Below are 26,631 nucleotides of genomic sequence, written 5' to 3'. Positions count from 1 at the left end.
ATTTGCTCCACTTGCTCCACAATGAATAGGAGAATAACGTTTTATATTTATACAGTCTAACGGCTCTAACCTTTATCAGAACAATTGCGCAACTTGGCTTTCACCATATTATTGTGGGTTCAGAAACATACAATGAAATTGGCATGGTCTTGTTGATGAACACACAATTGGACAGTTGGTTTTATTTGGTCATGTGTTTAATTTGGTTAGATGTGCACAAATTATTTGATTTATTTTTTTAAAATAAGGCCTAATAGGCATGCAGAAATGCATTCAAATGCTTTAATTTAATCTACTCTCTTCCCAGGTACGATATATCACAGAGAAATGTCAACATCTACGTGAAGAACAGAACAAAATGATAAGATATCAGGCACCCATAGCACTCCTCATTCCTTGTATCCCTTCTTATCGCCTATTTTTTATGCAATTTAGATGGTTGAGGGCGAGTGTCATGCAAAATTCCTTGGTTGTTATAAAAACTAAAAGGAATATTTTCAAATGGGTCTTTTTTCTTTAAAGAGATTATTGACAGGCCTATAGGGTGAAACAATTGACCAAACAATTGAGTAATCAATCAACACAACATTTATTGAATTAAATGTTAGTAATCAAGTAATCAAATAATCATCTTTCTGTGCTGTCTTATCAGATAGCTTGAGATAAAAAAATTACCATTTTCTAACCTTATTTAACCTTCATTTGTCTAATCTATAAAGTAACCTTATACTGTACATTGTGATTGCCGTTAGTTGCTGTCAGTACAGCCTGCGCTATTTAGAAACACTGACTGGCATCCCTATTTTTGGCATGTCGATATAGGTAAAGGTTTTCAAAAACATTGCTGGGAAATATACATTTAATAAATAAAGTTACAAAAGAAATAACAAAGATATAGTCCATCTACAAGCTCACAACCCATCTCTTGAGCTGTTCATAGTATGCCAATTGCCAAAGTAGGCCTATACAGTGTGTCATTCATGATCATTGTGACATGCCTGGTAGGAATAGGGAGATGCTAATGTTGGTGGGATTGCATGAGGGGGCAGAAGAGAGCATACAGTAATATATCAGGGATGGATGATGTTATGCAGGATATCAGGATCAAGGAGATGGGTCGCAGGGTCGCACACATCAAGACTGTGGTTCAAAAAGTTTTATTTCAAACCATATATTATGGTTTGAAATAAAACTTTTTGAACCACAGTCTTGATGTGTGCGACCCATCTCCTTGATCCTGATATATTGTAAATCGGGTGGCGCACCTACAATCTGAGCGCGGTGGTCACATGAAGATTGATGTTATGCAGTGTATATACATTTGTGTATATATAAATATATACACAAATGTATTGTTCTGAAATAACATGGCTTGTGTGGAAGCAGGTAAATTTAGTTTAATCCATCAAACTGGCCACCTACATGTAATGCATGTAAATCAAACCCAGAAAAAAATTAACACAACTATATCGCACTGTAAAATCTCCTGTTATTGTGTGTGCTGTTATTCTGAGTGCCAAAATTGGCCCACATGGAAGGGTCCACTTTCACACTCAGTGTTAGTTTACTATTTTTAAGTGACAATTTTAAACAAATGTGTTTAGTTTCCAAATGCAAAAAAACCCCTCATAATCACACAAAAATACTGATGCCAACACCTAACTGATCTTTAAATTATCTTTAAGACTTCAAATAAGAAACTTGAAATATAATAGAATACGTGGATATTTTTGCTTCACATGCACTGTATATTTATAAATGGACATTTAGACTTCAATTGTTGATGCCATTGTGGAAAGAATATACATATTTCAAGTTTATATTTGAAATTTGCTACACACAATCACGTTGAGGCTTATAAGATGCCATTTTTATTTATCTAAATTGTTACAGATGGCAATTTCATTTTCAAATGGCACTTTTGCTAATACCCATCATAAAAAGTCAAGGTTTAGGTTAAAAACAAATCAAAAACAATATAACCTTGTATATTATCATGTTTTATTCACAACATATTTCAGAAGCATATACAAGGATTAGAGGACAAGTAAAACGCATTAATGAGCAGCATAAATAATGTAAGTTAAGTTTTAAACACAAAAGAAAAAAAACGGATAGAATGTAGTTCCAATTAATTCCAATTGCCATATTCGCCCACTCTGCCCAGTAATCTATGAAAAAAAAAAAAAACAGATGACCAAAACACAAGATGTCTATTTGTAACTGTTTACTTTATATTTTGAGGATTCCTCCAAAGGCTGGTTTTAAGTTTGAATGATTAATGACAGAAAGGCCTAATGAATGAGCTCAGTCATAATAGTCTGTTCTCAATGGACCATTAGCCTATATATGGCATTTTAATGTATATATCCTACCATGCAGCCAAGCCTATCCAAATGATATCCGTGTGTAGATCCTTTTTGGAGAATAATTTCCCTGTTCCCTCGCCCTCGCCCATGCAGAGAAACACAAGAGTCCAGCAATCAAGTCTCCGTGTGGAGACTGGAGAGAGATCTTTGTGGCGCACTAACACACACAAAGGACAGCTATACAAATGGAAAATAATATACTTTCCTTTGGCGTCTACTTTAAATGCAAGGAATGTTATAATATAGACAATGTATTTATTTATGTATAGCCCATTATATTATGTACATTTGCATTATTTAAAGTTTCCTGATTTCCATATGGTGCCCCAGCCCATGGCCCTTTGCGAGAGAAGAGAATGTCCTCTAGGCTCGTGACCTAACAGGGTGGAAAGGAATGTGTGAGCTGCTGTGCACTGCAGTGCACGGGACGTCGGGGAACAAGAAAAACAGGCCTCTGGCGCTCTGACTGGGATGAACAACCAGTTTGTTCTGTAAAGGCAGCTCTCTCGGCCACATGATTCGGTTCTCGAACTTGCCAATTGTGGCATTTTAGCGTTTAAACTGAACACAAAAGAACCTAATACTCCATTTAGAAATGTCAAACAAAACAAAACACAATAATAAGATTCTATGGCACGGTGGTTATGTAACATGATCCTCCATACAAGACAAACAAAATGGAATACCTGATAATGAATGGAATCAATGGATCAGTGTCCTACTAGGGGGGGCACAGACCTTTACGTGCGTCAATAATCACAACTCACTCTCTCACCCTGCTTCATTTAATCCCTGTCTTCTGCTTTGCCCTTTACCCACCACTGACTGGATTACATCTTCTATTGTAGCCTATTTGATGCGTCCTCTGAAATAGGCTGGTTTGAAAACGCGAACCACGCTCTTCTTTGCAGGGAAGGGAATAGGGAAACTCTAAAGATTTCTCGGAAGCACCACGGGTCCCCCTCCAGAATCTTGAGAGAAATAACGGCATCGCTTCTTGCGAAACGTTCTCCGTTGACCTTATATGGCTGTGTGTGTGTCAGTGTGTGTGAGTGGGGGAGGTGCGTGCTCGTTCATGCTCGCCTCACTCTGGTCGTCTGATTTATATGGGCTGGCTGCTATCTATCTATATCTCGCCGAGAATAGCCGATCTGCAAGCTCACAGCGCGCCGCGAGCGCGACGCTTTGTGAGCTTGTGGATCGGCACCGTTGCACGACGGAATATACCGAGCAGCACCCATGGCAACCGTCCAGTATTATCAGGTTACTGTTGCTGCCAAAGACCAGTCTGGACTAGATGTGAGAGGTCTGAGCTGCCGTTTTGTAACCAGGAGACGGTCGGGGACTTGAATGGCGCTTGTGCAATGCTGCGTTTTCTGGCACACACACATTGTGGATTGTAATTATATTAGGCTTTAAAAATCCTACACTCATTCACGTTTAAAACAAATTATGGTCTTCGTTGTTTGTGCATTTATAGGCTACTACTACTGATAAGTAAAACTGATAACTACTGAGAGTGAGAACGACCTCCCCTTCGAATGTTCGAGCAGCCTCACCCAGTTATGGCGCAGCAACATTTACAGCACACAGTTCTCTCTCCTTTGTCTGTGAAGAAGCCATTTTGATTCTGAGAACAGCAGAGAAGTCTTTAAAACAAATGCAGGCTAGAAACCAAAAGGTCTTTTTTTTTTTTTTTTTTTTTACAAAGGAAGGCAGTGAATTACACAAGATATTTCTGCCCATAAGATTTTAGAGCTCCTTTTATATTCTTTGTTGGACTGCATGTTTTGAATAACTGTAAGTCTCTTATTACAATACACATGAATAAAATGTTTGTACTCATACTATAGTTTACAGTCATTGTTGGCTGTGTGTAACACTTAAATAAGATGACCACGATAACCTTCTCTGAGAACATACTTACATAATACTTACACTGGAGATAGAAACACTCAAGAATGAATTACCTTTCAAAACAACCCTTCCAATGTAATGTTGTGTAGGCTCACATTCTTGAAATGGACGAGGAAAACTGGACTGCTGCAATCCTGTCTCCAAGAAAAGAGATTGTGTGCAGCATATTGCCCACACAGATGATGCTTGAAGGTGTGCTGCAATTTCGTTGGTTAAGAGGCAATGCCTACCATTGATTAAAAAAAAAACTTCCAAAGAACTATAGCTGTCAAGCTAATGGATTTCATTCTTTTCAGGAGATGTATCCCATCCTTTCTTAGTGCCATTAATAGAAGATCCGAAGATGGAACTGAAAACATTCCTTCCTCCCCTGCATTTAGGCCTGTTAAATACAGTTCAACAAAATGCTAAGGTAAATATTTTCATCAATTTTGGCTCCATCTGTTTCCTCTAAGAGTTACTTACTAGATCAGTTTTAAGCAGCTGCAGAAACTGGAAAGACTGCCTGTCTGCCTAGAATTTCTCAAGAAAGTGAAATGTACCCTGAAGGGAAGGTCAGGCAACATTACTCAAATGTTAGGTTCTTTACTGACAAATAGAGCCAATTAACACCTGACAATGATTTAAGCAGTCTCAATCAACACTCCTGTACAACTTCAGACAGAGTAGCCTAATATTTAACTGTATTCAGGGTGTTAACATGACATACGTTTTTAAGTTATAAGTCAATTCAAAGGGCTTATGGTGAATCTATCTATAGCAAGTTTTCAGACACCATTAAACTAGTTAGAAAAAGGGCATAGTTGTCCTGGCCTGCAGTCTGTCATTTGAGGAGCAATGGTATAGCTACACAATGTGGAATGGATAATCTTATACCAGCATGCCAGTGAACATTTTTGAAGAGAGCTGGTTGATATAGATAGGCCTACCATTGTTCCATGTGATCAATCTGATAAACACTTTTAATAACAGTTACTGCATGCCCCATATATACACAACTCAACATTGTTAAATTATAAAAGAATTGAACTTACTCATTGCTAATCATATCCTATAAGGCCATACAGTGCAATGCCAACAATATGCCATTACACATTGAGTTTCACTGTTTCTCTCAATTCACCTCCAAATCTATAAGCTGTTTATTCACATTTGGTTTTTTTTTTTTTTTTACTTTAGAAACATAAATACTATGGGTGTGCCATGACCCAGTTAAGACAAAGATGGATTCCAGGCAGAGGAAAAAAGGTTCAAAATGTCAAAGGGGTTATCCAGTATTTTATCTTCCTTCTTCTCAATCCTTTAAAGGAGGAATCACAGTTTTATCATAGTCCATGAGAGATGAGGAAAGCAAGTATAAGATCCCTTTTGGAACAAAGGAAACCCATATAGGCCATTGAGTCCTGTTTTAGGAAAATGGCTGCCGAGAGCGTTCAGCCCCCTCTCTCTGCTCTCTGTTGAAGGATTCCTGAGCCGTGCCTCTAATAGCAGAATGCTGAAATGGTGCCTCGTTCTGATTGGCCGCCGGAGCTGAGCTGTTAACCAGCCAATTGCCCGAGCACTGCAAAATATCAAGCAGTGTTGTGTTGTGTTGTGTTGTTTGCCATACTGTCCACAAAGGCTTATTGATAACCCCCCGCACGATAATATTTATACAGTATTGGTAAAAGAATAAAATAAATGAAAAATAAATGTTTTAATAAGGTACTAATAGGCAGGCCGGATTAGTTTGTAGCCTATCATCTTGGAGCAATATTGGCTTGCCAAAAAAGAAAATACTTAACGTGACGAGGTGTTCGGTTCGATAGCCTAGGGATACATTTTTATGGAAATCAACTGATGTTTGAAATTATTCCAAATTGTATTCCTGTGTTAGCTTCCCCAGACGTTTCACATTCAGTACGTCCATATCACCATCTTGGCAGCAGAGTCATATAGTAGTAAGACAGAAACGAGACTATAATGTTTTCGGATCCCCCAAAACACACAGGCCTATAGGCACATATCGTTTTATTAGCGTTAGAACCGGTTTAGAAATTATTGCCCCTTCTGTCCGTCTTGTTTGCCATTTGGGTAAATGCAATCAGTAGATTCAACACAAACACCAATTCCATGTCCGGGCCAAACAGTTATTTATTAATATACATTAACATGACGTGGTTGCGTGAATATAACTAATACGATAATTTAACAACGTTGTCATTTTATTCAACCCGATATCAATTTTAAATGGCATGAAGATTCGGAAAGAACTTTGTAACGAAAGTGCGAATGTCACAGGAGGAGGGCAAGCTCAGCGGTGTATTGTGGGAGAGACAGAAGCTCCAGACTAGAGGCACACAATATGTGTTGGCTCTCGCTAAAAAAGGAGGCAGTATTCTTTAAGCTAAATCATGTAATGTAATGAGCGAAAGGAAAACGATTTTGTTTTTTCAAAAATAAAAACGCATTCGATCGGACAAATCATGTCCAAGCCAGGGGAACGAAACAGGTTGAACGAGGACCATGGCAGAAAGCAGACTTCAAGTAAGCTTGTTCTTTTTCTTTCTGTAGCCTAATGTCTGTTTCGGTAACTGGGATACGCTAGCCCCCATTTCAGTGTTAGTATGCCAGCCTATGGGACCCTGTAAGCAAAGTGTAATCAGCTGTAATGTTTGCTACCTTATTATTAGGTAATTAGTGGCTCTGTGTTCCCCTCATGGTAGCTTTCTAACGTTGGCTCTCTCGTTCCAGGTTTGTCGAACGGCATGGACAGCCATCCCGTTGGCACTTCGGGGGAGAAGCGAAATCACCACTGGAGAAGTTACAAGTTGATTATTGACCCGGCATTGAAGAAGGGGTCGCACAAACTGTATCGCTACGATGGACAGACTTTCAGCATGCCCGTGAGTGGATCGTTTACATCCGCCTTTGATGCGGCGAAATGCTACAATTGTAACGGAGTAAACCGACCTCCATGATGGGTTACAATCATGTTGCCCAGATTGTTATTGCTTTGGCGACAGTGCTTCTGGTGCTGCATCTTGCAATGCACAGTCGTGACAAATCTGCCGGTTACTGGGGGACCCAGCTTAGTTGATATTCTGTCAGTAGCGCCCTTCAACTTTGCAACAAGTTATTGTCGCCCGCTTCCATGGAACTAAACATTGTTTCCCCCTACAGAATCCTGGGATTCCGCCCGTGGATGTCCGAGACCCGAGAATCGGTCGTCTCTGGACGAAATACAAGGAGACGGATCTGCCTGTTCCGAAGTTTAAGGTATAGCAAATCTGGCAAAGCACTTTGACTTTGGGCTTGAAAGAAACTACCATGTTTTTTTTCTTCTCCTGAAGTTTTGGTGCGGGGGGCTGTCAAATGCGAGGTAGTCAGACACACCCCCTCCGGTGTGCACATTTTAGTTTGATTGTTTATGACCTATGGCATTAAATTATTGCAGCGTAGATTATAAACTACTCGTCCAGTGCATAACCTTATTTTACTTAGAACTTGTTTATTTCGAATGCTTTAACGGCGCCCTAAGGTTGGAAGTTTGGAACTGTATACAATACAGGGCAGGCGTACATTCGGACAACGTTGCTGCACAATGATGCATCGTTACAATTCTTTAAAAGTTGAACCATCACTATACTTCTAACTAGTATCCCCCTTTTCTTTTTTAGATCGATGACTGCTACATCGGCCCCGTGCCTCCCAAGGAGGTGACATTTGCGAGGCTGAACGACAACATCAGAGAAGGGTTTTTGAACGACATGTGCAAAAAATTCGGAGAAATAGAAGAAGTGGAGATCTTGTACAACCCGAAGAACAAAAAGCACCTGGGAATAGCCAAAGTTGTTTTTGAGAACGTCAAATCCGCTAAGGATGCTGTCCGGACGCTTCACAACACGTCTGTCATGGGGAACATTATCCACGTGGAGCTTGACCCTAAAGGTAAACAACTTTTCAGTTGCCTAAATGATGACTTATTCATATTTTTTGCACAATTATTAATGGTATTTTTGGCCTGGGGTAAAATATTCAGATTTATACATTATGTTATTGAAATTATTCGTAGTGCTGTGGTCACGTGTCGTGTGTATAGGCTACACATTTACGTCCGTTGCTTGGTAACGTTGAATCATTGAATTTCATTGAGTTGAGCTGCCTAGACTTCTCCCACGAGCCTAGAGCCGAAGGTGCTGTGTATGACATTTTAGATTTATATCGAAATATACAACTTAACTTTATGTGGGGCTTTATTTTTGGGCTAGCTATTATTTATTTATTTATTGAGAGAATGGCAGCATTTCATGTCATGCTGTCAATCGATGAATTCAGTGAGTGAGACAAAAACATCTGTCTTGCCGTGTGTGTGTGTGTGTGTGTGTGTGTGTGTGTGTGTGTGTGTGTGTGTGTGTGTGTGTGTGTGTGTGTGTGTGTGTGTGTGTGTGTGTGTGTGTGTGTGTGTGTGTGTGTGTGTGTGTGTGTGTGTGAATTATTAATATTCCTAATTATACTTATAGCATTCTATTAAATCACTGAGGTGTGGACATGTCCTTTTAGCCTGTCCAGAGAACAAATCTGTGCTTGTGACACTGCTTGTTTCTTTAAATTTCCTTAAAGAGACAGTTTCACTTTCTGTCAACTGTACAGTTCATAAACGATGGTGGTGTATTTGATGCAATTTATTTAATAAGAATAAATGCAGTGGATGAAATTGGCAGCATTTATCTAATTCAGAGATTTATCTTATTCTATGAGATAAAAATGCTATGCACAAACTGCTTTAGTTTGCTTAAGTTATATTGTTAATATTGAATGTGTAACATTGCATTTAAATATCAGTCACAAATTGTAGTTGAAATTGCCCAATATTTTAATTTAGCATATTAGCAGTTGATAATTTGTTTTTAAATGGGCAAATGTTTTGACATTATGTGAGGAAACTGACCAAGCAAAGTGGCTTATGTTGTTTACTTTTGATACAATATTTACTACTTGAATTAGTCTTACTGTGTCAAAGATTCTATTTGATCATTTTGTCCCTAAACCCACTCTGCACCTTTTTGTTTCCCATTAAGGTGAGAAGCGCCTAAGGTACTTCCAGCGCCTTATGAATGGCAGTTTCACCCCATGGACACTTCCTCTTGGTGGGGAGGAGTCTAGAGAGGTTTCCCCTCGTAGCCTAGCAGAAGCCCTACTGGTAAGATTTTCACTAACTGAACAAAAAAGACAAAACATGAAAGAACTGACAAAGAGTTTTGTTAGTTCAGGCAGGGTACTAACCCTAATGTATTCTTTGTTAACCGGGTCCCTCAGGGGTCTGTACTAGTACCTGGTCCCCTCCTTATTCCCTCTACACCAAATCTCTTTGCCAAAAATAGCCCATCTGCAAGCTCACAACGAGGTTCTGACAGCTTACCTTGTAGATCTGCAGAATTTCCGCAGAATGTTCAAAGAATATTTGGCTATTATGATGCCCAGAATAGAGATGCTAGGGTTCACGCCGTTATTTAAAACTCACACTTTCTGTTGGTCTGAATAGTGAATGGATTCAGACGATGCTGTAGTTATTGTTATTGAATGATGTTCTTGGAATCAATGAATGGAGAAATTGCCAATTTAAGCATCTCTAATCCACTTAATCAGTACAGCAGGTGGTAAAAGAGACTGATGAAGGAATGTAGTCAGTCAGCCCCTTGACTTGGAAGGGGAGCAGCACATGTACTGCAGACTGGAGCATTGTGGCATGTGGTCCAATCAGCATTACAACAGAGTTACAAGGATACTTATTCTCCTACTAAATTGCTGTTCCCATTTATTAATTTATTATTGCCAGTTGCATTATTTATTTTGTATTCATTCTAATAAAGGGGTTAAAACGAGATATATATATATATATTTCATTGCTGTGCTGGCATGCTAGATGCTTTCTTGTGTGTTAAACATGCATTTCCTTCAACGCAGCATGTCCCCTAAAAGTGTTTATTTCATGTCCACTCAGGCCTGTGAGCCTAGTATCCGTAGGCTGTCTGAGAGCAGTGCGTCGGCTGTGGGAGGACCAGTGACCCCCAACAGCGCCGGCACCCCTCTGTCCTTGGACACGGCTTACTCCAGCCTAAGGCAGGAATCTACGCCTCAGTCCCAAGGAACACCCCATAGTACCCCGCGCCAGACGGGTACGCCCTTCTCTCAAGACTCCAATTATTCCAGCAGGCAGACCACTCCTGCGGCGTACCAGGCCAGCCGAGCCGAAGGTTCGGCGGCCTACAAGTCGTCCCGCAGACACGATAGCAAGTTCCAGGACGCGTACAACCGCAGACCGGAGAGGCAACAGTACCGGAATACAAACTATCGAAGTACAGCCACTGAGCAAGTTGGCTTCAAACAGCAACTTGCTCCATCTGAACCGCCACCATCCACCTCCTCATTTGCTTACACGCCACCTCCCCCTGCTGCTGCCGCCAACTTTAAGTCAGCCTTCTCTCCCTTTCCGTCTCCCATGGCACCTGCATTCCCTCCTTCAGAGCCCCCCTTCCCTCATCCCGTCCAGCGGGAAACGGAGTACCTCAGACCCCCCCAACCACCTCTGGCAGCTGCCACTGACTTTATGTCGGTCAAGGAGAGGCCAGAAACCCCACCAATCCCCGAACCACCTCCAGAGCCTGTCCACCAGCCAACCACACCCCCCCTTCCTCAAACGCCGGAGCACTGTCCTTCGCCTGGCACCCCCACGATGGATTCAGAGCGAAATAGCCTGGACTCCCGCATTGAGATGCTCCTCAAAGAAAAAAGGACAAAGCTGCTGCCCTTCCTGGCTGAGCGTGACTCAGACACTGAAGTGCGAATGGAGGGAAGTCCCATATCCTCCTCATCCTCTCAGCTGTCCCCGATCCCACCTTACACAGGGGGGTCTCATGGTGGTCAGCATAACTCTCGTCCCTCTAGTACAGGCCTGGAGGACATTAGTCCAACCCCACTGCCAGACTCGGATGATGATGATGAGCCAATCCCTGGAACAGCCTCCTTGATCAAGAGGATCAGCCCTCCTGTCCATGAGAAGACGAACACCAATGACCTCAAAGATGGCTGTTTAGGAAACCATACGCCACCTGAAATAGACACGGTAAGACATAACAATAATAATTAGAATTAATAGCAATTTATGTAGAGCTTTTCTGTGTACTCAAAGTCGCTTTACAAAATAAAAACATTATTAGGAAAAACTAGTTAAATGGTTAAAAGTTATAGAAGTAAAGCTATAAAAGGGGGGATTGGGTTGGCATGCAATGCAAGTCTGAAAAGGTGGGTTTTGAGTGTGGTTTTAAACGTGGCGTGTGTGTGTGTGGGGGCATCTTTGACGTGAGCTGGGAGTGAGATCCTAGAGGGAGCGGGCTGCCACCGAGAAGGCCCTGTCACCCCTGGTTAATGAGTTGACCCGGGGATGTCCAGGAGTTTGGCATTACCAGACCTGAGACTGAGAGAGAGGGAGGAGGCGTGGTGTTGGAGGAGTTCAGAGAGGTAGCGGGGAGCCTGGTTGTTGAGAGGGCCTTGTAGGTGGTGATTAGTAACACAATGCATGTTTTTGTCCCTAGTTAGTAGTTTACCTAATACCTGAAATAGTTCCGTCCATTACGAATAGGGTCATTGCACACAAGTGATATATGTGACATTTGTAAATAATGAGCTGACTGACTATGCTGTTCTCACCTAGTGTCCCATAACAGAGTTACCCACTACCCAGATGCAAGAAGCGTGATTTGGCTTTATTGGGAGATAGTAGTAGGAAGCCTTCCCTTTTCTTTAAGCCTTGTAGAGAACATTTTGGTTTCAATGCATGTCAAACAGTTGCTGAACTGAGAGCAAAGGATTTAAGGATTCTTTCCCTAACTTAATGGAGAGTGTTTTGTTTATGTGGAGGAACAAACTGTAAATGCGAAGAAAAAATATATCTTGAAATTGTGTCGCAACCTTCCCATTAGTTGGTTGTACTTTTATCATCCTCTTTTACACTTTGTTCTTGGCCGAGAAGGTCTGAAAAAGTAGTCAGAAATATCATAATATTCATAGGAAAACAGGCTATGGCATGTGTATAAAATGGGGAAAAGGTCTTGTTAGTTTATGTAAAACAATATACCCAATTTATTTATTTAATGAATGCAGAGTCTTAGATGACATTATTGTTCATAGCCAAGGCCTGAATAAATGCATGAACCTTCATTAAAAGAAAAATAGGATTGCATGTTTGTTTATAGTACAGTAGTAACTGGCCTATAACCTCATTGTATTTCTACACCTTGTGCTGTCCTCCAAAAGGAGTAATCAGAGCTGTTCTGCTGTTGGGGAATAGAACACTTTCATTTCCTCTTTCTAACACTCGCAACTGGAGGGAAACGGTGGCTGGCTGAGTGTGGGCCCCATTCAGCAATACACTTCCTGGTTTTGCTGAGCCCGACAGTCAGGATTGGCCACAGTGCCTCGTGTCTCACATTTCATTTTTATCACAAAGCAAACATTGCAAACTGGTCATTTGGGTAAAGATGCCACTCCCAATGCTTAGTTGACTGTGTGTGGGTTCATTTCATTACGAGTTGTTTCAGAAATTATTCTATAATTAATACAAGTGAATGATAATTTACTTGTATTCACTTGAGTCTTTTGAGCATGTTTTAAAAAGATGTAATTTGTGTGTTTCTAGATTGGCAATATCTGCTATGAAAAGCGCTATATAAATTGCATGTATTATGCAAGTATTATTTAGTAGTTAAATGCTCATATATTTAAAGATGCTGTAAATTATATTTCCAGGGTTTCTTTTTTTTGTTGAAAGGTTAAAGCTCAGGCCACTCGGTGGCGCAGTGGTAAAGTCCCTGGCCACCACCATGGAGGTTGTGGGTTCAAATCCACCATGGTGCATCCGGCGTCTATGCAAACATATTTGGCCCGTGTTCGGGGGAGGGAATGTAGGTGGGAGAGGAGGGTGATCGTGATCATTGCACCGTACTCCTATACGGGCTGGGGTGGCACCTGTCAGCAGGGAGCGTTGGGTTGGGAGGAGTGGGACGAAAGGCCACATGCCCTCACGGTGGGGGCTCCGAGTCCTCACTGACAGGTGAGCCAGTACGATACAACAGCAGTGACGACACAGAAATGTGTGTGGGGGGGAAATTAATTGGCATAACGACTAAAATGGGGAGAAAAAAGTGGTAAAAAATAATTGACTATTCTTGATGGTAATATTGCTATGAAGTGTTCAGGGGTCTCCCCATCTCTCCATCTTTAACAACAAAATATATTTTTTGGTGGGTCAGCAATTTCATCCAATCAGAACTGAGATAGGGAAGACAAGACATCTGTTATTGAACATAGACTATTGCAATGATTACTAATATAGTTCTAGAGTACACAAACATGGAAGACGAAAATTCTGATTGGCCGGAATGAGATGATAAGAGTGCCCCTCACTTTACACAGGTGTGATTATTTATTTTTTACATACATACATTTGTGAATCAGCTGTGAAATGATGTCAAAAATATGGGCATTTGTTATTGAATATACTTACACCCTATATACTTTGTTGACCGGGGTGCCTCAGGGTTCTATACTTGGATCCCTCTTTTTTTCCCTTCTACACTGAATCCTTTTGCCGAAAATAGCCAATCTACAAGCTCATAATGTGTATTTCTGCCGGATTAATCTATTTAAAAAAAAGTTTTGGCCAAATGTTCGTCTATTATGAAATGCCCAGAATAGAGATGCTACGATTCATGTGGTTAAATTCTGTAAAATGTTAATTGAGCAGGCTGTAATGTGAAGCTTAGAATTGAAGGCAGTTTGTGGGTTTATATGTGGTTTATAATGATGGCGTGGATGAAGATGTATTTCTTTTTGATAGAATGAAGTATAGGAGAAAACCTTAAACTAGATTAGAAAGATGTTGTGTAGCGCATAATATCATACAAAATCAAGCTAAACGTGTCATCTCCTACATAGGGCCATCAATCGTCAGGCGAAGACATGGAAATCTCTGACGACGAGATGCCTGGAACACCAATCGCCGGTGGAGACAAGAGCATCGTGGTGAACTCTGCAGTGTCCCCCCATCAGACCATTCCTATGCACCCCCCAGGATTCCCCCATCTTTCCCATCAGACTGCGTATGCTATTCCACACCCTCACATGCCCTCGCACCACCTGGGTGGTCCACATGGGGTCCCCCACCATATGCTGACTCACATGGGCCCCTATGCTCCCAGCATGATGCCCACCATGGTGCAGATGGAGCTGATGAACTATCTTCCACAGTGGGGCAGCGTTCACATGTCTTTCCAGATGCAGACCCAGATGCTGAGTCGCATTGCTCAGACCAGGGGTCCCTATCCGTACCCACACTTCATGGGTGCCGCGGGCGCGGCGGGCGCTTTCGGGGGACCCTTCCAACCCCTTTCCATGGGTGATATACAGTCCAATTCTGCAGGGGACCCAGCACAACAGTGGCCACATCCCAGCATACCAAAATTCAACCCCGCTGTTCCTCCTCCTGGATATGAGGATAAAAAGGAAGACCCCCACAAGGCCACGGTAGATGGAGTACTGATGGTCATTGTCAAGGAGCTAAAGGCCATCATGAAGAGGGACCTCAACCGCAAAATGGTGGAGGTAGTGGCTTTTAGGGCCTTTGATGACTGGTGGGACAAGAAGGAACGCTCGGCCAAGGTGAGTTGTGAATTTATCTGTGCCGTTTCATCACAGGGTTCCTCATTGTTCCTGGTTATACATAAGCTTTGGGGATTCTGTGTTACTATAACGTTGAGTTAAAAAGCTGGAAAATAATCAAAATAATTCAATGTTGTACAGTACACGGTATAATCATTACTGTAAGAAAGCAGTGTTACCTGTGTTGAGGTCCCTTTTTGTGGCCCATTGTAAAAGTTTGGCCTGATGGTGTCGCTAGGGGAAAGGTCATGGTGTCACTACAAAGCAAATTCCATGGTAATCTGGCTATTAATATTTTGCGATATGCTGGCCACAGACAGACAGACAAACAAACAGATAGGGTGGAAACAACCTCCTTGACACTTGGCAGAGGTAACAATGCCGTGTGTGTGTGTGTGTGTGTGTGTGTGTGTGTGTGTGTGTGTGTGTGTGTGTGTGTGTGTGTGTGTGTGTGTGTGTGTGTGTGTGTGTGTGTGTGTGTGTGTGTGTGTGTGTGTGTGTGTGTGTGTGTGTGTGTGTGTGTGTGTGTGTGTGTGTGTGTCGCGCGCGTGTGCGTGCGTGCGTGCGTGCGCGCGCGTGCGCGCGCATGATTTTGATTGGCTGAGCATGTGATGTATGATGATAAGACTAAGACTGCCCCTCACTTCACACAAGTGTGATTTCTTTGAGGTCCAGCTTTTGGTGTGTGTGTAACCCAAATTTTGTGCTAACACAAACTTGACAATGAATGGACAATTTTGAGTGTTTGTGTAAACACAAACATTGAAGATGAAGGTGAGGACGCAAATTCTGATTGGCCGGAATGAGATGATGTATGTGATGATCAGAGCGCCCCTCACTTCACACGGGAGTGATTTTCTTTATTTTTTATCAAGGTAACACTCTTGCCTTCACATGATATTAAGTTAGTAAGTTGGTTTGATGATTACAGGAATTATCGCAGTAACAACAATAGTGCACACTCTATAAACTTTAATCCTGTTTTGTGGCTCAAATGTAATAAACATTGTGGAGAGGCCTACTGGCAGTGAGCGCAATGGATTCTGCGTTGATCTGTTCTACGGTTTGTGTGACATTAGCGCCTCGTTGGTTTGGTTACTTTAGTTGGCTGGCTATGACATTGAGAGTAGTTATTATGCCCCAATACTGGGAGAAATGATCTTGTTGGCTTCTCTCTCCGTCTCCCCTTAATTATATCAACAATATTATTTTCTCTTGATTATGTCACTTATGTGACTAAGCGGTACACCGCCTTGCATTCTTGTGTGTCAAGGTTAATTGACACACACTTTAATGTTCATCCAGGCATCCCTTACTCCAGTGAAAGCTGGAGAGGGAAAGGAAGAGGAGAGGCCTAAACCGAAAGAGACCATAGCTTCCAGTCTGCTGGAGAACTGGAACAAGGGAGAGGGACTGGGATATGAGGGGATGGGCCTGGGCATTTCCCTGCGAGGAGCCATCCGCTTGCCCTCATTTAAGGTACCCTGAAATTAATTTTTACATCAGCAAACATACTATATAATGCAGAGTACAATTGGTCACCTTGTTTAGAAGTTGGTGTAACTAACTCACATTTTGTCTTGTCTTTAGGTGAAAAGGAAGCCTGAGGCTATAGCTGCCGGGGACAACAAGCGAGCCCGGCCTTCAACTCCTGTGGATGACGAGTTGGAGGATGAAGGTAACCCCCTACAGAGTCTCCAGCTAAAACTCAACAGAGCAGCAAAATCCTGTTTGTTAGGCCTATTCAACCTCACATTTGTCTTAAGGCTGGAGGATGATAAATGTGACGCAATGTGCGCAAGTCAATAACCATTTGTAATGGTTATATAATTCTCACGATTAATTTTCTTTAGAGCGGGATCGAGACCAAACTGAGCTCCCATCAGATGATTCCAAAATGGATGGTGAGGGCCTGGCTGCAAAACGACGACAATCGCGGCCTCTGGACAGCGAGGGGGAGGAAGAAGTGGAAACGTCTGGGAAGGAAGAGTCGCTGTCTGATAGGGAGGAGGAACCACATGCAACCGCAGCCTCTGAGAGGGTGTTGTTGGAGAAGGTGAGCTATCCGCCATTACTTGCTGGCTTGTTTATTTGTGTATTTAGAAGATGTGTGTTGTGGTCCATTAGCCGGTAACATTTTTGGCGACCACAGATTCCTTCTCAAATGACGCCTCTGATCTCATGTACTCGTCCAAATGTGCCCTTCTACAAAAGTTCTCATAATTTGCAAAAGAAGGAAGTCAACTAAAATGTTGAGAAATAAATGCACTCTTAAAGGAATGTTCACCCCAAATCAACGAAGCCTTGTATTCATGGATTCAAGGAATGCAACACAAAGAAAATACTTGATGAATTCAAGAAAATATGGGGTCCTGGATTAACAGCAGCAAAAACTAAAAATAATTGCTTATAAACTCCAACACAGCTCTCAGATTATAATCCAAGTATGCAGTCCAGTTCCTCATTACTTCTAAACAAATAAAATATTCTCTCAAACGTTCATTTTTAAAACACTTCATGCACGAGCGAGGTGCACACCGGCCGAGCGTGTGCTTGTGATCTAAAACCCAGACAGTTGGATTATACCTAGATCTTTGTGACCCTAATTTATTTTGCAATTCATCCCAAACATTCATCCAGAAACACAAAAGTATTTTTAGTTTCTTCATTCCTCATGAAGGATCGCAACACAAACACAATTTCTCCATAAATGCAATGCTTCAGGTGAGTAACTGATAGAAAAACATAAAGTCATGTATTCCTCTAAACAATTTAACAATAATTTGACTTAGAATCTAAGTCAAATTATTATGTGTACATCATAAGCATATCATAAGTCAAATTATTGTGTGTACATCATAAGTATACCATACGTATATACCACTTGAATATAGGGTTCAAGTGGTTTCCTTGTCATTATCTTGAATGCATTCAACATATTTGGACAGTGTACACTATTTTCTCTAGAATTAATGGTTTGCTTGTCTCTTTAGCAGAGTGGGGAAGAAGAAGATGATGAAGATGAACATGAGAGAGCGTCATCCAGCGAAAGTGAATCGTCTGATTCTTCTGACGAGGGTACGGGCTGCCTCTCATAGTGAGTGGTCATTTGTTGTGTATATAATGCCTCTGCCCAGTAACCTAGCATTTTGTTTCTAAATTCTGACAGAAGCTGAGAGTTCATCATCTTCCAAAGCCTCCTCGGACTCGTCAGAGAGCAGTGGCGCTTCCGAGTACGAGACGAGCTCGGAGGAGGAGGTCGAGGAGGAAGAGGAGGAGGAGAGGGAAGAGATGGCAGTGGACGTGGAGGAGGAGGTTAAAGGGGATCGTGTTCGAACGTCTTCATCGTCTTCATCGTCTTCGTCCTCGTCTTCTGACGAGGAGGTGGAGACGGAGGCAGAGGCCAAGCCACCCAGCACACCGCCAGGACCAGGACCTACCCCAGAGGACGAGGAACCCGCGCAGGAGCTTGGCAGTAAGCCGAAAAGCAGAGCTCATAGCCCCAGTGAAGAAGTAGTGGATCGTGGGCATAGCCGTGTGGATGACTTGCGACCTCCATCTCCTAAAGGTTTGAGGCCTTTCCTTATGCTTTATTCTGTGTTGTTCATGTGAAATGTAAAATATGTAGTGACAAGCAGCTTTTCTTTACTTAAGTACTCATGCTATAAATCATATTTTGGTTGTCTTTCAGTTGAAGAGCCAGACAGTGTTGTTTCTGTAGTGAAGACTGGGGCTCAGTCGGTTGTTAAAAGCCTCCAACAACCCTCTCAAACCAGCTCCTTGGCTGAGAAGGACCAGGACAAACATGCAAAGAGTAAAACGGAGCCAGAAGAGGTTCCCTGCACTGTTGGACGAGGTACCCAGTCCCATTTAGAGATCGCTGCACCCATCCCCAAATCCCTTCCTGCTCCTTTCCTGCACCTCCCTCTCCCGCCTCACCCTGGTATAGAAGGCCGCTCCCTCCCTAAACTGCCACCCGGCCCCCTGTCTGACCTCCCCCTGCGGGCTAGGCTGTCCACCACAGATGAGGACATCCCCCGCACCCCTGGTAGAGACCTGATGGAACGAGCCCGAGGCCTGGGCAAGTCCCAGAGCAGTACCGATGTCGTACCCATTACACCGGGCAGCGATGGCCCGCTAACGGGGAACAGCCTTTTGCTTGGATCCCCACACATCCCTGGTAGCCCCTTTTCCTATCCTGCCCAATCTCCTGTCTTAGGCGCTGGTGTCCCCCGCACCCCGGGCAGAGACCTAACGTTCACGCCAATCTTCCCTGACCCTACAGGCCTGGCCATTCATAGGAAACCTTCTGAGAGCCTGGACGACAGGCCAGTCTTCAAGGAGCCCCCCCACGTGAGCACCCTACCGAACCAGGTCCAGTCGTCTAGCACCGAAGACCTCACTGCTCTCCCATCCATAGATATCCCAGTGCAACCTGACACCACCGCACCCAAGAGAAAGCCTGGCCGGCCCAAGAGCAAAAAGATGCCGGCGGTCCCTCCACCTGTTGAGTCTCTGGATTCCCTCTCGGAGGGTATGTCGGATACCCCCGCCCTCTTACCCCACGATCACGATGCCCATCTCAGAGATGTGCCCGAAGACGTGATGGATACCAAATCCACTGACATCCCAAGCCACCCGAACCTGGACTTCCGGGAAGCTGCGATCGAGGCTCAGACCGCCCTGCCCCCGGGTGCTGGCTTCCTGCCCTATGAAGAAGCAGCACCGCCAGCACCTGTTGTCGTTAAGCCTCCCAGGAGGGTACGGCGGTGTTGGGAGCAGCTGCTACTGGCCAGCCTTTCCCCCGTTTCGACACCCCCCGGCCCCATCTGTACCCCACGCTCGGACTTTGAGGAGATGACCATCCTGTACGATATCTGGAATGATGGCATCGACGAAGAGGACATCCGCCTGCTACAGATCACCTATGACAAAATGCTTCAGCAGGACAATGTTGTGAATGACTGGCTCAACGACACGCTGTGGGTCAGCCACCCTCATATCCTTTACTGCTTTAGCCTCAACATGAAAGTGCACCACTACATTGTTTGCATGGGTTAACTCTTTTAACCCATTTTGACCTGAGATCAGATTCTAAAAATGTCTTCCACATCCTGACAGTTTTCTGAAAAAGCTATGTTTCTATGTCAGTCGTTCTTTGATTTTTCAAAAATAGCAGACCTACAAGCTCGTATCGCGCCACTCGGTGGCGCGCTATGAGCTTGTAGATCTGCTATTTTTCAATAGCTAAAGTATAGCATAATGCTTAGTTAATACACCAAAATGGGTTAACTTGTTTTCCACATAACTGCACGTTAGTGCCCTCTGTTGGCGGTGATTGGTAATGCTAAGGAATGTATCCCAGTATTGGGAATAGAATTTCAGATAGTGAGAAGGACGTGAGGTAGTCATCTATACTATTTAGCTGTAATGTTTTTTTCCAAAAGCTTGCTGTCTTGGGCTTTCCTTAACTCCCTTTCACCAACCAGTATACCTTTGATAAAGAGAAAGAGGCGAGACGATGGCATGAGGGACCATATGACGGGCTGTGCACGGAGTGAGGGATACTATAAGATTGACAAGAAGGACAAAATCAAATACCTTGAGAGCACGCGGGTAGAGGGGTCAGAAGAACCACCCATGGACACCCAGGTGAGCAATGAATTACAAAGTTTGGTGCAAGGCAATATGTGGGCACGCACGCACGCGCACACACACGCACACACACACACAGGAACAGCACTTAAGCTAAAGAATTGCATACCTACCCATCCTTTAGCTATCAATAGCTAAAGGATAGGCAGTCCACACCCTTATTAGACTGTAGATTTTTTTCTCAGGTCTTTTTCTCAGAACATTGACAAATACAATAAGACAAATGTCTTCTAAATCCTGAAAAACCTATGTTTCTATGTCAGTGGTGCTCAAACTATTTCATGTCAACTTCAAACTTTTGCTATGAAATAAAAATAACATATATTCAAAGATTTGCACACATTTTCCAAGATCTTTCAAAAAAAAATACCAGATCCGCAAGCTCGTATGTGCTTGTAGATGTGCTATTTTTCAACAGCTACAGTTTAAAATAACGGTTAAAGTGGTTAAAAGCTATTCGGTGACACAGACGCGGCCTCCGGTCAAAATGGGCTAAAGGGACAATAGTTACTTTAGCCTGTCTTCAATTCAGGTTCTTTCTGTTCAGGGCATGAGTATTCCTAGCACAAGTGCATGTATCTGATCATATACATATCATAATGCATGTTCTTTCTGTTCAGGGCATGAGTATTCCTGCACAAGTGCACGTATCTGATCATATACATATCATAATAATGCATGTTCTTTCTGTTCAGGGCATGAGTATTCCTAGCACAAGTGCACGTATCTGATCATATCATAATGCATGTTCTTTCTGTTCAGGGCATGAGTATTCCTGCACAAGTGCACGTATCTGCGAGAGCTGGCTCCGAGCGACGGTCGGAACAACGGCGCCTACTGTCCTCTTTCGCTTGTGACAGTGATCTCCTTAAATTCAACCAGTTGAAGGTAAACAAATAATAACAGGCACAACAGTACACACTTCAACCAAGTTCCCTTCAAATTCAGTGTGGAGTTTTTCTTATGTTTGTGGTTTTTCCGTCCACCTTCCACTCCCCAGTTCCGTAAGAAGAAGATCAGATTCTGCAGATCGCACATCCACGACTGGGGTCTGTTCGCTATGGAGCCGATTGCTGCGGATGAAATGGTGATCGAATACGTGGGTCAGAACATCAGACAGGTGAGAAATTGATTGACAGAATTTGACACGATAGTGATCAAAATGATTAGCCAAACTGAGCATAATAATGCCATACAAAAGGTAAATTAACCAACACTGATACCAACAGTGATTCACTATCGCTCCATGGCTCCCTCTTGTGGCAAACTGTGGAATATACAATACAACATTCTGTGTAATATATTACTAAGGCACACTTAAAGGGGAGTTTCGCACAAGCTGTTTTCTTACCGTATATGAAGACGCGTATCCATTCGCCATTGGAAAAAAAACGAGCGTTTCAGGAATTATTATTATTATAATTAGCGGATTTACCGTCCATGTGGGTCAAACGCTGGAACTCCTATTCAATCGCACAATTGGTTTTAGTTTTTAGTTTACATCTGATCTAGATGATGTGACAGGTTAGTCCATGAAGTGTTGTTGCTGCACTCTTCCTGGTTCTTCCCTATATCTTTATTTTTTTTTATTTTTAAATTTTTTTGGTCAATATACCACCAATATCCACTTACTTTTGTAAAATAAAGGGTTAGTAAGAAATTCCCCTTTAACAACAATATTCTTTGTCCAGGTGATTGCGGACATGCGGGAGAAGCGCTACGAGGAGGAAGGCATCGGGAGCAGCTACATGTTCCGTGTCGACCATGACACGATCATTGATGCCACCAAGTGTGGCAACTTCGCCCGCTTCATCAACCACAGCTGCAATGTAAGACAGTCACAAATTGTCTCCTTGAAAGCTTTATTCATTGTAATGATCAGCTTAATCCAATTGATGATTGATGACACACACACACACACACACACACTAAGGCTGTCCCCAAACATTCAAGGTTCGAATGTTCGCTCGTTAGGGTTGGCACTCGAATCTTAATTAATGGGCTTTTATTAAATAAAAAATATTATTCTTTTTTCCCTTTTTTTTATTAACAAGAAAATATATCTCGGCGAGAATGCGATATGAGCATGTAAAAAAAAAGTAAGTTTCTAGTGCATTCCTGTCAGAAGTTATGATTTTTTAAAAGAAATATCTCCTAGTTCTGCTGTCCCATCTCCCGTGCACATTAATTTGCTGATTGGCCTACAGCTGAGGTGATTGACCTTTCTCACCTTGTTCTGTGAGAACAAAAGAGTTCCATTGAATGGAATGTCTGACGCGTCTCTCTCACACACACGGACACACACACACACCAGCATGATCGCTGACAGGGGAACCGTTCTTAGCAGCCATGATATATTAGCATATGCTCTCTAGCATCACATCACAAAAAGCAGGGAACTCTGATCATTGTTTCATCATTGCAAAACGGATACACAGGTGGAACAAATAACGAGCAATATACGCTGTCTTAGCTGCCTGCCAGCAAGCTCACATGAGCTTGCAGATCAGCTGTTTTCGCGGAGCCACTTGACGGTGTGTGCTTGTGTGTGTGTGTTGGGAGAGACGAGAGAGATTGATAAAGAGCAGGGGAGACGCGCTGCGCTCTGATCGAGACGGATATCTCAAAGGTTATTTTTTTAATTAATTAGAAACAAATGGTCCGGATGTTCGCTCAAAAATTCCTGCCGAAGTTCGAGTCCTAAAAAAAGGGCTAAGGTACAGCCTTAACACACACACACACACACACACACACACACACACACACACACACATATTCTATGGAGCCCCTTGTTGTGATGGTGTAACACACTGTAGTTACAGTAAATATCATTTGTATCACTCCGCTAGCATTTGTTACGATCTAATACTAGATTTAATGTCAGCATCCATACGTTTGACTACTAAACACGACTTTCCCGACTAAACACATTGGAATTTTCTTTTTATGTTTGAAAAAGAAAATGTCCCCAAAATAAGGGTTAATGGGGTAACTCACTACAAACTTCTAATGTATTTATTTTTGTCTTAGCCCAACTGCTATGCCAAGGTGATCACGGTGGAATCCCAAAAGAAGATTGTAATCTACTCCAAACAACCCATCTATGTCAACGAGGAGATCACGTATGACTATAAATTCCCCATCGAGGACGAGAAGATCCCCTGTTTATGTGGGGCAGAGAACTGTAGGGGAACATTGAATTAGTGTTGGCATCCAGTCAAGGCGAGTATTATCTTCTAGAAATGGAAAGCACTGTCCCCCAAACATCCCTACTCACAAGAAGACACAGATGTTCCATGCCAAAAACCCAGAAGAGGAAGAACTGACGATGCAGGGTTCTGGGGGAAAAACATGTAAGTCATCTGGATACAATGCAGCTACCTGTATGGGACTATTGACAAACACATATTTACTCAAGATTGTTTACGATTTCTGGTGCTCTTAAAATGAGAAAGCATGTATTTTTTTATTTTATTTTTTCTCATTTCTCCTTTTTTTTATTTTATTTTTTTGTTTTGTTTTTACAACTTTCAAACACTTAGTGCGGCACTCTTCAACTTCTTTCATCTTGAGTCGTATTTCAGCATGGTTCCCTCCATCTTGGTTTGTACAGTTTTACTTAATTGTACTCCTTATAAGCTTTATGTAGACCACATATCCATAAACCCACACTTTGCATTACACACACACACACACGCACACACAGTCACGCACACGCATTGCTGCTTATTCATAAACGTGAGACGCACAAGTCCCCACTGGGAAAATGCTTTACTCTCTGTGGGAGATGGCATGATTACCACAACACGCACACTCACACCATATAATGCAAACTATACTGTCCTCCTCCAGCAGTACAGGCGGCCAACTGGGGTGAAGGTGTAGAGAAGCTGGTCCAGGGCTGGCCAGTGTATCAGTGCTATATGGTGTCGAGGACCTGGTCCAGGGCTGGCCAGTGTATCAGTGCTATATGGTGTCGAGGACCTGGTCCAGTGTATCGATACTATATCCATACTGTCACACAAGACTACATCTTGTCTGGGTTGGATATCGTTCTATCATTTCCCAAAGAATTTACATACAAGCAAGTGTTTTCTGCTTCTGGTGTTAGTCATTCATTTGAAATTCTTTGGGAAATGTTCAAAACAATAGCTAAAATAGCCAATCTACAAGGTCACAATGTATTGCTTGCATCGCTTGCTTGTAGATTTGCTATTTAAAAAAATATATATGATCACAATATAATATTGAAGTATTTGCTAAAAAAATAATAATAATAATGATTTGAATTTGTCAATATGGCACAGCCCTAACTTGACCTGAAACCGAGCTTTCTTGCTCCTACCCATTTTCTTGAAATACATAAAACGGAGATGTAAGCAACAAAATGGTTAATTCATCAAATCTGTAATAATGCCCAATCTAACTTGCTTTCACCAGCCAGTAATGTGGATCATGCTGCTTGATAGTTTATGCAAAGTTAAGGATTTGGTTGCAAAGATTTGCAAAATGGTATTAATGATATTCCAGTGTTTCCACTCTTTTAGAATATTTCCTTTTCTTCAATGACACTATACTTGTGTGTGCCAGTGTGATCGAGAATGTTTGTTTATTTCTGTAATGTTCCTGAATGAGACCTAATGTAACAGTATATCTTTGTGCGTAATAATGTCAGTATACTGCCCTCTGTAGTTCCTGGTGGGAAGTGCATTTGAAGATGCAGTTGTATCTATTTTCCAATCGGTGCACATTTTGTCTCTATATTGTTTTGTTCGATGGGCAACAGCATGGTAGAAGAATACATGATAATGTATTTGTCAATGTGCCATATGAATGTGAAGACTATTCAGTAAATCTGAATAGACGGAGGGCATGTCTTTGAGAAGTGACACTTGCGGTTGTGTGAACATGCATGCACAAACAAGTGCTGCCTATCTGTAGCCACGTGGCAGTAGTGCAGAATGATGCTCAATTTTAATTTATACTTAATTATGCTTAATCTACACCGAAAACAGCTGATCACGACGCGCTGTGAGCTTGCAGATCTGCTGTTTCCGTGCAAAGAAGTATAAATCTGCCTTCAGTGAATTATGAGCAAAGCTATATTTTGTCGCGTGACCATGTCACTCGCCGGAACTATATTCTGCGAGCGACACTGTCGTATGACGAATCATTAATTGGGCTTAAAGTATTGTTCTGTTATGTGTCGGGGATGATGGTTTATTTGTTTGCTCTCACCCCATAGTGCTTCCTCCTGCACTGTAATAAGTAGGACCCTTAAGGCTAATTTTGTTTTAAAAATTCATCCACAACCCTTTTAAAAAGTGTCATTCCGACAAAAATGACGCATTAAATGCATCATTTGTTTGGAGTGACTGGTCAAAAGGGTTGTGCGAGGAATGCATTAGCCATAATGCTACCAGTGTTCTATCTATGACGCAAAGTGTTTCTACAACCTCTCAGACCTCCTAGTTATAGCTAACATACTCAAGAGCGTCACGCTTTAATTTTTAAGTTTTTTTCTGTTCTAACAATTTTGTTCAAGAAGTTTAATATTCTTTGTGTTTGATGCACTAGAGGCCTGTGCTTATGCTTCATGCCTTTTCTAGCCAATCAGTTTTCCTAAGACCAAGTAAAGCCTGATTTATACTGGGTCGTAAGACGGCGTCCATTGCCCCAAATGGCCAATCTACAATGCAACGTGTTGAGCTTGCTGATCTGCTATTGCTGGTGTTGGACAGCGTCACACAACCGAGTATAAATCAGGCTTTAGTCGTTGCTTTCTCGTTCAGTTGGATTGATTATAGAGACTTTTTCTCACCTGTGATGTTTATATTGTACATGATCAGTTGTACAGACGCTTTTTTTATATACATCTTCACAAGGAGAATACTTTGGATGATGCATTTCTATTTCTTTTCTTTTTCTTTTTAGATGAAAAGACTGAGTATTTAAAATATTTTCAGGGATCTGTAAAAAGGAATCTTCAAAG

General features: G+C 42.2%; 1 protein-coding gene across 3 annotated transcripts; it reads left to right on the top strand.

Annotated features, from left to right (window-relative positions):
- The first annotated feature begins 6,388 nt into the window (after positions 1-6,388).
- setd1ba (SET domain containing 1B, histone lysine methyltransferase a) lies at positions 6,389-23,862 on the top strand. Of its 3 annotated transcripts, none has more exons than XM_079524174.1 (18): positions 6,389-6,812; positions 7,020-7,171; positions 7,449-7,544; positions 7,946-8,216; positions 9,347-9,468; positions 10,270-11,391; positions 14,262-14,984; positions 16,290-16,463; positions 16,575-16,662; positions 16,838-17,040; positions 17,981-18,062; positions 18,154-18,552; positions 18,676-19,983; positions 20,467-20,636; positions 21,402-21,527; positions 21,640-21,759; positions 22,331-22,468; positions 23,670-23,862. In XM_079524174.1, exons 1-18 carry the CDS (start codon positions 6,752-6,754, stop codon positions 23,841-23,843), a joined length of 5,529 nt encoding a protein of 1,842 aa, XP_079380300.1. In that variant the 5' UTR covers positions 6,389-6,751; the 3' UTR covers positions 23,844-23,862. The 3 variants fall into 3 exon arrangements, with proteins under 3 accessions (XP_079380300.1, XP_079380301.1, XP_079380299.1); XM_079524175.1 differs by having other exon boundaries at positions 17,978-18,062; positions 18,157-18,552; XM_079524173.1 differs by having other exon boundaries at positions 17,978-18,062.
- Positions 23,863-26,631: the final 2,769 nt, after the last annotated feature.

This window comes from Electrona antarctica (assembly GCF_951216825.1).
Source record: "Electrona antarctica genome assembly, chromosome: 16".
NCBI lineage: Eukaryota > Metazoa > Chordata > Actinopteri > Myctophiformes > Myctophidae > Electrona > Electrona antarctica.
This window is presented reverse-complemented; position numbering and strand designations above follow the sequence as displayed.

Coding starts and splice junctions, on each gene's coding strand:
- setd1ba (XM_079524173.1), top strand. CDS start 6,752: ATGTCCAAGCCAGGGGAACGAAACAGGTTGAACGAGGACCATGGCAGA. Junction 16,663..16,837: donor TGACGAGTTGGAGGATGAAG/GTAACCCCCTAC, acceptor AATTTTCTTTAG/AGCGGGATCGAGACCAAACT. Junction 19,984..20,466: donor GCTGTGGGTCAGCCACCCTC/ATATCCTTTACT, acceptor ACTCCCTTTCAC/CAACCAGTATACCTTTGATA.